General features: G+C 37.4%; 2 protein-coding genes across 3 annotated transcripts; both read right to left on the bottom strand.

Annotated features, from left to right (window-relative positions):
- Nucleotides 1–1034: 1034 nt before the first annotated feature.
- On the bottom strand, nt 1035–2983 carry LOC140854758 (uncharacterized). 2 transcript variants are annotated; one of them, XM_073250804.1, is made up of 6 exons: nt 2815–2983; nt 2486–2730; nt 2008–2406; nt 1746–1847; nt 1292–1651; nt 1035–1190 (listed from the first exon to the last, which is right to left on the bottom strand). In XM_073250804.1, exons 4-6 carry the CDS (start codon nt 1800–1802, stop codon nt 1113–1115), a joined length of 495 nt encoding a protein of 164 aa, XP_073106905.1. In that variant the 5' UTR covers nt 1803–1847; nt 2008–2406; nt 2486–2730; nt 2815–2983; the 3' UTR covers nt 1035–1112. The 2 variants fall into 2 exon arrangements, with proteins under 2 accessions (XP_073106905.1, XP_073106906.1); XM_073250805.1 differs by lacking the exons at nt 2486–2730; nt 2815–2983 and having other exon boundaries at nt 2008–2476.
- Nucleotides 2984–12835: 9852 nt separating this feature from the next.
- LOC105061102 (probable L-type lectin-domain containing receptor kinase S.7) lies at nt 12836–15243 on the bottom strand. Its single transcript, XM_010945061.4, is given in 2 exon segments — nt 12836–14735; nt 14738–15243. Coding segments are annotated over 2 exon segments (2022 nt in total). The 5' UTR covers nt 15105–15243; the 3' UTR covers nt 12836–13080.

Below are 15243 nucleotides of genomic sequence, written 5' to 3'. Positions count from 1 at the left end.
TCATCACTTCATCCAAGAGCATGTGGACAAATGAGAGATTGAGATGAAATTTTGCGAAACTGAAGAGCAACTCGCTGATATTTTCACCAAGCCCATTTCAATGGAGAAGTTCATCAAGTTCAGAGATATGCTTGGAGTTACAAGAAAGTGCGTTAAGGAGGAGTGTTGAAAGTAACACACTTTTTGAATATTTTCAGAGAAGTTAAGAAGATGGCAGTAGCTCTACACAATGCAAGAAGAAGCTAGAGAATTCTTTGAAGAAAAGCTTCACCACCAATCTAGAAGCATCTATCTAAAAAGGAAGCAATAATGCAAGAAAAATATCTAGATAAAGAAGAGAATGTACAAGAAAGATCTAGAATGATAAGTTGTAAAAAAAATCATCACTACAGGAAAAATGGTCATTAACGACGCTATTAATGGTCATTAACGATGCTTTAAAGCATCGCTATTTCTCTTTACGATGCTTCGAAAAGCGTCGGCAAAGCGTCGCCTATGTAAGAGTGGAGACGAATAGCGCCGACGCTTTTTAAAAGCGTCGTTATTTTTTAACGACGCTTTAAAGCATCGTAAAAATTAACATTAACGGCGCTTATAAGCGTCGTTAAACTTGTCTTAACGACGCTTATAAGCGTCGTTAAATATATTTTTAACGACGCTTTAAAGCGTCGCAAAAAGCAATTTTAACGGCACTTTTTAGCATCGTTAATGACTCTGCGTCATCCACTCTACCAAGACGCTTTTCGAAGCGTCGGCTTTTTGTCTTTAACGACGCTTATAAGCGTCGTTAAAATAATTTTAACGACGCTTATAAGCGTCGTTAAAGGTTTTAAGAGAAAAAAAAAATATAGGTATTATCTACAAAAAAAAAAAAAATACAATACATTTCTGTACGAAATTATATCAATTATTCGAACATAAACCTGTACAATCACCACATTCACATTCACACCTGTACAATCACCATCATTCACATCAAAAGCAAACTTAAATAGAAAATTTAACCAAATCAAAAGATAATATTTTATATAAATAAAAATAAAGTACTAATCATCCATTACAATCAAAAGTAATATAAATAAATATAAAAATATAATAAAAATAAAATAATATCAATCTGCAGGCGGATGGTCGTCGTTGTCTCCACGTGACGTGCCGCTATCTCGACGGGTGCCTGATATGCCAGGAGCCTACAAGAAACATATCAAAAGCATGATTTGCATATCTATAAATAAAAATATATAAATCATTAAATTAATATAAAAATATATATTTAATATTATGTGTTTACCTGAGATGAACCATACATCTCTAATAAAGATGTAAGGCGATCAATCTGTCCCCTCATGGCCTGCATATCGACACGGCTCTGTCGCATCTCCTCCATCTCAGCGGCACGACTCTGTCTAATCTCCTGTATCTCCATCTCGAGTCTGGGAACGCGTGAATCCTGAGCATCTGCTGCAGCATGCTGCGTATATCTACTAACCTCAGATAACTGAGTGGGGGTGACTCCTACTCCATAACCCCTCACTCGGTCGTAGCGCTCTGGTCCCATCAACTCTGTGAACACCTCGGCCTCGATACGGCTCTGCTGCGTAGATGCTGCGGACTCGTCGTCACGCTCTGCAATGAGAGATGTAGCCCTCTCCTATATTTTTTTTTGAAAACAAGAGTTATACATTAATAGCTAACAAAATTAAATTTAAATCATTGCAAAAAATATAATATTAATAATGCCGTACATATAAATCTCTCGACTCATCTCGAACAAAAGTACCATCCTGATGAGTATGAGTCATCCGGTAAAACTCCACTTGTCCGGGTTCCCTCCCATGCTCATCCTCCTACACAAATAATTTCAATTTTAAGCAAACAGTTATAATAATTTAAAAAAATATATGAGTATCATGATACAGACATGGTCCACGATACATAATGATATTAGTTATATAAATATTTCAACATAAAAATTAAAAATTAATTATGAAAGTTTAAGGAACATACAAACTCCTGTCGGAGTCGTGCATAACTCTTCGACCCCGATGTATGAGGAACAGACTGAGCTGCTCGTGCAGCTCTATCAATAGCAGAATAAGTCTGTAAAATAAAGTAAAGAACTTGTTATATATATAATATATAATAAAAATTAATATTTTTATAAAATATTTAGGAAAAAAAGATAATAAACAGATAATATACCTGTGCCCTCTCGGAGAACCAATAATGAACCAACTCCATCCACTGATGAGGGGGTACATCAGGAGGACAATTCCTAGCAACCTCCTCCTCTGTCATACCCTGTCTCATATAGTCCTTCTTCAATTGTGCTCTATATTCTTTCCATTTGCGGTTGAGAGACTTCATTACAAAATCATGAGTGGATGGAGGGAGAACAAACTTGCTCTATAAAAAAAAAAGTTAAATGAAATAAATTATATAAATGATTAACAATTAATATACAGTATGAACATCAATTCATTACCTCTATAACTCGGAGGAGCTCAACTTTGTACGTTGGAAGCATGTCATTCCATTTTGCATAGCCCAACGGACATAGCTGAGGCCTCCGAGCAATAGTCTCCAAAAATGAAGTCAATAAGCAGGCAGCTTTCTTAATTGGCTGACCTAGCTGATTGCACTCCACAACAATCCTCTCGCCCTCACGCATCTGCCACACATCTCGTACTACTGTGGGTCCGCGTCTGGGGCGTACTCTCCCGGATCCGTCTGCAAAAAATACATAAAAGTAACTATATCATAAATATATATAAAATGAAATAAAAAAAAAATTACATGAAAGACAATATATACCCTGCATGTGTATCTCATCATCTGACTGATGAACAGGAGGATCGTGCTGTGCTGATGATGAAGGACAGGGCTCAGAATGCTGGACAGCTGAACTAGCCTCAGGCTGCTGTGCTGAAAAAGACGTACCGGCCTCTGTCTGTGAAAACTGGAACTGCACACCAGCATATCGTCCCCTACGACGCATGATGTCACCTAGCATTTATATAAATAAAAGGTAGAATCAGTTAATATATGGAGTAAAATAACACAATAATTAATACAAAATATATACATCATAAATAATTATTACCAGTAACAATCAAGCAGTAGTGTTTTCTTCGAATTCTGTTCTAACCAACGTCGTCGTAGCATTTAAATCATCAGCTGGCACAAAATTGTAGGGCATACATTGTGTATAAGTGTCATCGTCATCATCCTCCATTTGGTTTCCCATATCATATAAGTCTCTAGATTTTGTTTTGATGACAGTAAATCAATCTTTATCTTTTGCGTCTTGTACATAAAATACTTGACGAGCTTGAGATGAAAAAATGAATGGATCATCCTTCAATAACACACCAGTGTGTATCAACCTTGAAAAATTTATAAGTGTAAATCCATTTGCATCTTGTTTCAAACCCCTTGGTGAGTTTATGTCTATCCAATCACATCTAAACAGTACTACTTTAAATTTTTCATAATAATCCAACTCATAGATATCTTTAAGTGCACCATAATAGGATTTTCCATCCGCTTCCACCATAACACCGCTATTCTGTATTTTTCTAAATTTCTCTCGTTCTCTGGTATGAAATTTAAAGCCATTAATTATGAAACCATTATATCTATTCACAATCTTGTTAGGTCCTCGAGCAAGAGCTATTAGTTCATCTGAATTATTTGTCTCCATCATCTTTGATACCTAACAAAAAATGATATGACAAAGTGCAGTTGAGTTATCTGATATTAAATATGTATCAAAAATTAATATATCCCATAATTAAATATAAATCACACCTGATTCGAAAGCCACATAGGGAATAACTCGACCAATCATCGCTGTTCAATCTTTGCATTAGGACGAATGTTATGATTGGCTCATCTCTGATAAATTAAAAATTTACTGCATAAAATATAAATATATCATTTAGAACATTATATCTAATATAAAATTTAAATTTTGATGTCATTCCTTAAATATACTAACCTGCGATGGTCAGATATTATGTCACTATGAAGTAACACATAACGATGTGCTTGTGCTAAGAATTTTTGATCAAGTACAATACTTTCAGCTCTTCCCAAGAATTTTCCAGCAGTTAAGAACTTATACAGTTCTGCATTCTCCACAAAGTCATTATGCCGTTGAGGTCGACTAAAAATAGTCTCTACACCTTGAAGATATCTTGAACAAAATGTCAAACATTCATCCGCAATATATGCTTCAGCAATCGAGCCTTCGGGATAGGCTCTATTTCGCACATAATCTTTAAGACGCACAAGATACCTTCAAGAATTAAATATTTATTAAAATATCAGTATGCTGTTGTTTTTAATAAAATTATCAAAAGATTTAAGGTTTGTAATAATACCTCTCAATAGGATACATCCATCTATAATGTACCGGTCCACCAACTTTAACTTCTGAAGCTAGATGAATGAGCAGATGTACCATAATAGTGAAAAATCCAGGAGGAAAAATTTTTTCCATCTGGCAAAGTGTAATTGCAATATCGGATTCTAACTGATCAAGTTTTCGAGGATCAATAACTTTGGAACATAATGCCTTAAAGAATGACGATAATCGAAGTACAATTGTAACAACTTGTTTCGGCAATGACGATCTTAAAGCTATTGGAAAAATATCTTGCATCAATATGTGACCATCATGACTTTTAAGATTTGAAAGTTTTCGATCCTTTAGATGCACACATCGTGAAATATTTGATGCATATCCGTCGGGTACTTTGATACTTTTCAAAACTCCCAAAAAATTATCCTTTTCTCGAGCAGACATTGTGTAACATGCAGGAGGCACATAAATTCTATCATTAGCAAGCATTTTAGGATGAAGTTCCTGTCGGATATCCATTTCTTTTAAATCAAGACGTGCCTTCATGTTATCTTTGCTCTTTCCATCAAGGTTTAAAAATGTTCCAAGTAAATTATCGCAAACATTCTTCTCTATATGCATGACATCAAGATTGTGCCGAATAAGAATATGTTTCCAATAAGGTAAGTCAAAAAAGATACTTCGTTTTTTCCATAAATGTTTACTTGGCTGTTGTGTAGATGTTATCTGTGTTTCTTCCTCATTTTCATCCTCGAAATAATTGTCTGGATCTTGAAACACCTCTGCATCTATAGTACTGATACTGACTTCCTCTGGTAAACCTTCGTGCACTGAGCTTTCAACATCATCCCTTCCTCTTTTTTTAGAGGACTTTGAGTGCTTACCATAGCTGTAATTCATGCCATCCATTTATCTATGAACATCAGTTCCAGAAGGTGGAATAGGGGCACATCCCAATTCTATAGTACCATCAAACAAATCTTTCTGAAATCGAAACGGATGATTTGCTTCCAACCATCGACGATGTCCCATGTAACAAAATTTACCTTCATGTTTTAACCAAATTGAATGTGTTGAATCTCCACAACAAGGACATGCGACCCGTCCCTTTGTACTCCAGCCAGATAAATTGGCATATGCTGGAAAATCATTAATAGTCCATAACAAAGCTGTCCGTAGTTTAAATGTTTGGCCGTTGGAAGCATCAAATGCATCAACACCCTCCCACAACTGTTTCAATTCCTCTATCAAAGGCTGTAGAAAAATATCAATATCATTGCCTGGACCCTTATCTCCTGTAATAACCATTGACAAGATAAGTGATGATTGTTTCATGCACATCCACGATGGCAAATTGTAAGGTATCAAAACGACTGGCCAAGTGCTGTAGGTAGAACTCAGGGTCCGAAATAGATTGAAGCCATCAGAAGCTAAGCCAAACCTAACACTGCGAACATCAGAGGCAAAATCAGGATGCCTATCATCAAATGCTTTCCATTGAAGACTATCTACTGGATGTCTCAACATTCCATCCTTTGTACGTCCTTCATGATGCCATCTCATTGATGAAGCTGTTTTTGATGATGCATAAATCTTTTTCAATCTAGGTATAAGAGAAAAGTAACGCAATACCTTGGCCGGTTTCTTTTTACTCCGCGTTGCATCCAATTCATTCAGTACATCATCTCGATCTTCTTTTTGTGTTATCCATCTTGAAGATCCACATACATTGCATGACTCTTGATTAGCATTTTCACCTCGATATAACATACAATCTTTCGGACAACTATGAATCTTTTCGTATCCAAGATCCAATTCCTTTACTACTTTCTTGGCTTCATAATACGATGGTGGTAAACGAGTGCTTTCTGAAAATGCATCCTTTAATAACTTGAGCAGCATGGTAAAACTCTTTCCAGACCATCCATTCAAATATTTTATATGAAATAAATGTACAAGAAAAGAAATCTTAAAAAATTTGTACAACCCGGATATAATTCTTCGTCTGCATCTTTCATTAAGGTGTGATAACGAGCTGTCTCATCATTAGATGTATGTATGGACTCCTCAACATGCATACGTTCCGTATGCGTACATCCATCAAACATCCCAACTGTTTCTTGTATACTACTAGATTCTCCTAAATTTTGAACATCAAATCCAAAAGCATCTGTGATCAAACCCCTTATATCATCATCTCTTGCAGAATTGTCTTCTAGGCTAGTGGATCCAAAATGAGTCAGGGGTTGGTTACATGATGATGGCAACATAGATTCTCCATGAAAAATCCAGTCGGTATAACCTCTTAAAAAACCATTCCATACCAAATGTTCTTCAACATTTTGTGGATCTAAAGAAGAACTATTTACACATTTCCGACATGGACATAAAATCTTTCCATTCAAACTACTTTTCTCCATACCAAATTTAATGAAGTCATGAACTCTATCTAAATATTCTTTACTATTCCTTGGTTTATTTATCCAACTTTTGTCCATTGTAGGATAAAACTGACCGAACTTGCAATTTATCTAAAAATAAAAAAAATTATACAATCTATATTAATGCAATGAGTAAAAAATATCAGTCATTTCATAAAATCCAAAAAAATAACAGCTACATAAAGTTTACATAGTAAATGCTTGCTATCATCAACTAATAGGTAAAGAAGGTCCTATCCCATTCAGAAAATGCATTAATTCTATAGGTCAATTACAAAAATCAAATGATATGCAACAAGAGCCAAAAAAAATTTTGGCAGCATTTCCCCTTAGTTCTTCCGTATAGGAAGAACAAAAAGAAAATACCATCTGAAATTTATTCCGAACCCTCAGCATACCATTTGATTATGGTAATGACCTATAGAATTACTCACATTTTCCAAACTGTCCATACTGGACAATCAATTGATCAATGTACATAATTCTTTTATCCGTACAAAAATAAATAAATATACGGATACAATAGAATATGTACATTAATCAAAAGACGGGTCTACGTTTCTATGTAATGTAATTTTTTTTAAAATTAATTCATAATTAACATTGCCTGGCATTAAATTCACAACCATCACAAAAACACCCATGAAAATCTACTTAGCATGCATTTTAAAATTATTGCTAGCCATTTCTGTGATAAATTTTTATATTAATGCAATTTAAAATTATTTAGATAAATTTCAACTCTAGCCATTTCTGTGATAAAAAGTTGCAACTAATACTATAATTTAATGAGAGATTATCAACCAACTTGAATATTTCATAATGATATAGAAAACTATGCACCATGTGCTCATAATCTCCATATAACAGAAAAGATATTTAACTTTTCAATCACAACAAAATGAAGTCTAATCTGATAAATGGAAAGCTTGATATCTCGCTAGCATTAGGCTAAGAGCCACAAGGAAAAAAAAAACAAGTGTCATTTGATTGGACTGATCAGTAGTATGTGAACATTAGACCATACAAATCAAACAAAGCCACTTTCAACCATAAATACATGTCAAATAAGGACATACAAACTAGATTTGGGTAGTCACATCAATAACTAAAAATGTTCACAATCAAAATAAAAGAGCTTTCCTCCACCTTAAATTGAGTCCATGGTAGATGCTAAGTTATCTTATGGGCCTAATTCTCATGCGAAAGTTCAAAATTTAAAGCTAATTAGCTTTTTATCTTGTAAGGTGCTTGATTAGGACATCATATTTTACACAACTTACTAGTTAAAATAAATAAGTTTTATTTTTGCTTTTGAGAAAATCTTAAGTTATATTAGTTATTAAGATGAAAAATATTTCAATACTTCAATTATAGTTAATTTAAAATGACCATTTACAACGTGATATCCTTTTTTCTTCTATTTCCGACTTTGTAATGAACTCTATTTCAGAATGCCTTGAGGGAGCTGATAATATCTTTCTAAAAATTTGAGCATCTACGAGGTGGCTTCCAACATCTTAAGAATTTCACCTTCCGATGATACGTAAACTCAATTTGCTTTTTTCAAGATTTCGAATTATTAGAAATGTATCTCCATCCTCATTTTGCAAGGAGGGCTGTATTTATCTGACGAATGTCCTTGATACCAAGACCTCTTTCTCTCCTATGAAGACAAGTGCTTGAACAGTTAACCTTGTAAGAGAAACCACTATAGGATGTTGAGCCCGTCTATAGAAATGACCTTCTGAGCCATTCAATCTTCTTGATAATCTAAACCGGAAGCTTGAAAAGGGACATATAGTATAGAGGAAGTACAGTGATGACATAGTTTTATCCATATGTTTTATCATTCTCGGGCATATGCCAGCTGATATCATGATTAAAACACTCCTGTGGAGGTATCCATATGTCACTTTACTCCCTCCTAGGCTAGCTGTGATTTTGAAAGGATATTCTTTTACAAGGTTCTAAAAACTAAATTTAAATCCAGTTTCCTGTACTTTTCTTTTTCTTAAATTCTGTGTAATCTTCCACAATAAAAAAGAAAATATCATTCTAGTGCCATGGTTCCAATTTCAGGACCTTCAAAGAGAAACACATCGTCTTGTCAATGGAATGCACAGAAACCACAATTTTCACTCAGGATCACGTGTAGATTGCTTGACAAGCTATGGGCATGATGGCCTTGGAATACAGTTTGGATTGCTCTTAGTAATTGTGAAGACCTCTGATTTTCTAAATCCTTTTTAAGTAATTGAGGCTTATTCTTATACTCTAACAGCTTCACTGTATCAAATCTCACAAGCTTCACACATGATCTATCTTTCGAATAAGATTGGGCAATAAATTATTTATACTGTGACTAACTATATTCTGAAACCATGCTTTGCTTGCACCTTAAGTCGTAATCTCACCTCCAAATAATCAAAATTTCTACAAATTAGCTCATAGAAAACCTAACATGCCCAGTGCATTTCATTTGTTCAATTCTTCCCTTCTTTGTGAAGTGCAGCTCACAATAACCCAACCATTTATGATGAATTTTGGGTGGATCATATGTCCGCATTTTTCTTTTTCTTTTTTTTTTTTTTTTGATATTTTTTTATTTGGTAAGATAGGAAGGTGGAGGTGTTGAAGAGAAGAGGGGAGGAAAAGAAGACAGATCTAGTCTAAATTTTTTGAAGGTCCAAAGCTTGAACCTAAGAGCTCTGGCCACAAGGGTTGATGCAAGTCTGTATTCTCTCCTGCAATTGGTCATGTGAAAGTTGACAATGCCAAAGCATGTTCCACCAAAATCCAGCATTTGATGATAGGCAAAGGTTGCCAACTTCACCAGAACTTTTTTAAAAAAGGAGGAAGCTTTCCCCTACCCGATCTCAAGGCATGGATGAGGATAAGGCTACAAGAACAGTCGGATTGGGTGTCGTATGCCAGTGAGGGATGATCGATGGTGTTTGGATTGATTACACCAGAGAGTAGCTAAGTTATCCATTGATTACTTGAGTTAATCTCCTTTCCTATCCTCTTCTTTTAAATCCCAATCTTCTCTCGGTTGATCTACCATTAAAACCTCCCCTCCTCCCTCCTTCCTCATCCCTGCAGTTGCCATGCTTTTGCCGAGTGTCGCCACCCTCCTAAGATCGGTTATTCCTCTTCAAACCACTATTGTCCCATTTCTTTCTATTCATCAACCCCCGTCGAGATCCATCCCACCGGCTTGCAACCCATCGTCGCCACTGCCATGTCACCATCGTCGTTGACCTCCATCCCCTTCTTCTCCCCTCTACCCTCCCCCTTGATGGAACCCTCTACGGCTTGGGATAAGAGAAAGAACGAAAGAGGAAAAGAAAGAGTAGAGAAAAACGAGCGGAAAAGAGAGAGAGAGAAAAAAAAAAGAAGAAAGAAAGAAAAGAGAAAAAAAAAAGTACCTCGGAGGACAGGTACTCGAGGACGGCGGTGAGGAAGACCGGAGTGCCGGTGCTCACGGACAGCGACTGCGCTACCACAGGTCGGCGGAGGAAAGGATGGAAAGCAGGGGCGGCGGGAGATAGATTAGCGCACGGGAGATTGGGGGTATTAAACGAACCTAACGACGCTTTTTAGCTTCGTTAAATACTGTACAAAAGCATCGGTATTTGCTTTATTTAACGACGCTTTTGCTAAAAGCGTCGGCGTTGACGTTGGATAGTTTTACGACGCTTTTAAGCGTCGTTAAACGACGACGCTTTTTAAAAGCGTCGGCAGGTCAGCGCAACCTGCCGACGCTTTCCAAAAGCGTCGGCAAAAAAAGGTCGGTATTTCACTGTTTTCTTGTAGTGCATGAAAACTCTAGAGCATCAAAGTAGGTTAGTGAGTTCTATAAATAGCTATGTAATGTGTCTGCAAGGCAACGAAGAAAAGAAAATAGCCACTCATTTCAAGCAAACCACTTGCTGCTCTCTCTCTCTTACATCCTATTTAAAATACTAACATAATCATGACCAATGATCACTTAATGGGGGATGTAAGATATAGGTTTGGTCTTCTGACTTAATTCCTAGCTTATTTGCTGGTATGAAATATGCTAGCTGATCAATAGCTGCTAAGAAGTCCAAAGAGGTCACTTTCAATGGTTGACTTCACCAACCACAATTTGCTTGTACACCAAGAATAAGAATATAAGAAGCTTATGTTACCATGAGGTTTTGTAAAGCAGTTACAACCTTTTCTATAAGCCAGCTCGTCCTTGGGCAAGCATGGTGCACCCCTATTCCTAAAGGAGTTCAAAATGGAGTGTGGGACATTAGGTTGGAAGATGATCATGTTTAAGAAAATTCTCTGGTTTCTCTCCTTCCATATATGCCAGCATATGGCAATCACTAACGGATCTCATGCTCATGTAGTGAGACAGTAACTGTGGAACATCTCCACTCATGCTCATGTAGTGAGACAGTAACTGTGGAACATCTCCACTATGTCCAAAGAGATGCAACCGAAGGGAAATTATACCCTATACCAAGTATGCTACATTAGCGGTGCACCACCGGAATAATTTGAGACGAGATGATGAAGGAGGCCCATAGGAATGAGAAATTTGATTGGCGAGTATAATTTCTCCGCAACCAAGGATGTTCTTTTTGAAACCATAGTCTTGAGTTATCATCTTACAAATGGATTTAGCAAAGGTGCGATTGAGAAGCAAATTTTAAATGGTCTCAAGAGTTTCTCATGCAAAGCAGGCATCCCCTTATCACAATCCATTCTTTCTCCTCATAATTTCCTTGGTATGCAGGTGTTCCTACAATATGAGCCACATATATAAATACCTCATCATTTTTTGATACCTCCGAATACCAAAAAGAGGTTATGGAAGGAACAAAGAAAAACCCAGAATTGTAGTCATAGAAGAATTTCAACATCAATTCAAAATTAGCTGTTTACTTCAATAGGCTTATTCTTCTCCTTCCAAAGAAGACTTTGCAATTCCCTTCCAAATAGGTTAAACACTGGAAAGACTTTGTTGCACCTTGCACCCTAGTTCCCCCTATCCTCCTTGGGTAGTTGGATGGTTTAATGCACAATCTTTCTCGAGCAATAGCCTAAGTTGTTTAGACAGGTCCATGCCCATTCCGAAAGCAGAGATCTATTTAAGGTCATCAAATTTTTTTAACACTTGGACCACCCTCTGATTTTGCTTTGCATAATGACAGGTAATTGATTAGGCAATGAAAACTACTCAACTTATCTATTCTATTCTTCACCTACTTAGGGAGCTTGAACAACCCCATAAAATAGGATGAGTAGGCAATGGCATAGCATTGATGTGTAATACTATAATAACAGTTAATGATTCTAAGATATGTTCTTGGAATTTGAAAACAAGATAACTAAATGAACTATGGGATGGGAGTGTCTGCATTTGTATTTCTCCTGCATTCACATTTGTATGGTTCCCTTCCCTTCAAATTTTCCTACACCGAAAGGAATCTTTCTTGGTGTCTCATGACTTGGGTAAGCTTCCTAGGCTACGCATGTAGGGATCTCAATCTTCACCTATGAAGCTCCATCATATATTTACAATAACAACTTCCAAGGTAAGATTTACAATAACAATCTGGAGTGAACGATACAAAGAAATACCTCTAAACAAATTACTGCTTTCTTGATTTAGCGGTGACAAACATGGATTCTATCATAACATTCTCCTGCAGCTACATGAACAAAATTTCATAAGGTTAAGCAAACTCTTTCCTATATAAAGGGAGAAACTACAAACCTCAAACTTTTTCTGAAAAGTTATTTATTAGAAGATACAGATAGTGGATGCACAACATTAAATTATGAAATAGTAACTCCAGGCAAGGTAATTATCTAATTAACATTTCTATACAAGCCAATTATTGAAACATGTAGAGATGACATATAAAATTTCTTAGTAGTAAAATCAACTTCACTCTGAAGATGGCTTCCTAATTTTTACATGGGAAGTATCATGTAGCCTCCTCCCAATGGGGTTTTACAACAACAGCTTCAGTTAGCACTATTACTTGTCTAGTGGTTTCTGTTTACAATGGTAGTACTAGAGCCCAACAATTAAAAGAAAAAACAGCTTTAAAAATATAACTAAGACTTCATTTTATGCAAAAATTTGATTGCTTCAATACCATGTGCATCCAAAATTTTAAAGAGATTCATAACAGCAGATGAATAAGCAAAGCCGAAAGAACAATTAAGTCAACCCATCAAGTTCATAAGAAATAACTATAATCCAAACTAAACAATCATCTAAACTCAATTGATTTTGAGTTCATATAGTGGGCTGGACCTTGCACTTTCCTCACAGTCAGAAACGATCTCCTTCATGCTCAGATGAGAAGTAAACACAAGGAGTGGCTTCATTCTAGGCACAGATATGGGCTCTGCCTCAGAGTTGAGAATCTGAAGAACCCTTCTCATTGCAGGCCTCTGGGTGCAATCTGGATTTGCACAGCTTAGACCCACAAGCAAAAGTCTCAACATTTCTTCCCTATCAAACTCGCCATTTAATCTTTGGTCTGCAGCTTCGATAAGCTTATCCTTTGAATACAATCCCCAAACCCAGTCAACCAAATTGACCAACTTATGATCCTGGCCATCTTCTGTATCAATTGGCCTCCTCCCACAACAAATTTCCAGTATCACGACCCCATAGCTGAATATATCGGTCTTTTCTGTGGCCGTACCACACTGGAGATACTCAGGTGCAAGGTACCCCATTGTCCCAGCAGTCAAAGTTGAAACAGGGCTCTTATTGTGATCCATCAACCTTGCCAAGCCAAAGTCTCCTAGTCTTGGATTAAAATTGGCATCCAGCATTATATTGCTGGTCTTTATGTCTCTATGGATCACTTGCTGTTCGCATCCTTGATGCAGGTAGGTGAGAACAGAGGCAATGCCGGTGGCTACATTGTACCGCTGGGACCATTTAAGCATCGATTCAGGTCTGCAGTAAAGGGCCTGATCAAGGCTTCCATTCGGCATGAACTCATACACGAGCAACAATTCATCCTTCGCAGTACACCAACCTTCAAGCTGGACTAAATTCTTATGCCTCAAGCAAGCTATTATGGACAACTCGGCAATGAACTCTTTCTGGCTTTGCTGGGCTTGCTTTGACCGCTTCACTGCGTATGTGATGCCGGATCCAGGATGAACCGCTTTGTATACCATTCCAAATGCTCCATTTCCAACAATTCTGCTGCTGTGGAATCCTCTGGTCGCTGAGCTGAGCTCCCTATAGCTGAATTTTCTTGGGCCCCTCAGGAGCTCTGATTTCAAGCCCTCTTTACTTGCTTTCAACTCCATCCATTTTGTAACTGAAATCCAGACGAACATAACGAAGGCCATACAGAGTGCCACAGGACCTATGACTGCTAGGCTGAGACTGAGCTTATTGTAAGAGCTACTGTGAGGGCCGGTGATGGGCATCGTCGGAATCTTGCTCCACGAGCTATCAGACACATTGTAAGGAACATGAGATGAGAGATTAGGGGTAGTGAATCCAAAGGTCCGGAAGCTCCACCCTTCAATCGTGTGGACCTCAGTACTTCCCTCTGTTGCTGCTGAAAAACCAACGTACATATACTCCTGAAAATGCTTTGAGAGGTCATGTTTCATAAACATGACAGGATTTCTGGGCTTATCACTGGAGTTTCCCAGCCAGATCTTCAGCATACTCTCATCGTTGTAGTAATCGATCCAAGCTGTAATAAGATTCCCACTCTTGAGTTCGATTCCGTGGGGACTAAGATCCTCCGCCTTGACTGAAATGGGGCTGTTGATGTCAAAACCGACATGGTTGTCACTTGAATCATTGAATCCCTCATCCAACCTGGTGTCAAATTCAATGGCAATGATAGATACATTGTTGGAGGCACTTAAAGAGTTAAACAGACCAAGATACCCCCTGTGCTTCCCAGTGTTCCATTGCCTGGGGACATGAAGAACGTCAATCCATCGCCATATGATTCAGGATTTGGGTTTGTGATCGAGAAGGAGAACTTGGTAGAGAAAGAAGCAGAGGTATTCTCTCTAGGGTCATAGAACTGGATAGGGAGATTGCATATGGCAGTACCAGAGCTCGATGAGGGTACACCGGTCTCTCTAGTGAGCCCCACCGACCCGTTCCTGAGATAGGAGTCTCCGAGGAGGGTAAGGTTGAGGAAAGAGAAGGATGTGAAGTCGAGGCTTGTGTTTTTGGCAGGGGCTTGTGTAGAGAATAATGAAGTCAAGAGAAGGAAGAGGGGGAAAAGGGATGATCTTACATTAGAGCCCATGGAAGTAAGCGAGATATGAGACCAATGTTAGCAAGTTTCCGAGATGGATTGGAATGGACGAAGGGGAAACGAAGGAACAAAGAGAAGAAAAGGAATTTTCTTGGATGTAGATTTCATGGAAGAAGGAGAGCAACTGAAG

The sequence above is a fragment of the Elaeis guineensis genome, chromosome 1, assembly GCF_000442705.2.
Source record: "Elaeis guineensis isolate ETL-2024a chromosome 1, EG11, whole genome shotgun sequence".
Taxonomy (NCBI): domain Eukaryota; kingdom Viridiplantae; phylum Streptophyta; class Magnoliopsida; order Arecales; family Arecaceae; genus Elaeis; species Elaeis guineensis.
This window is presented reverse-complemented; position numbering and strand designations above follow the sequence as displayed.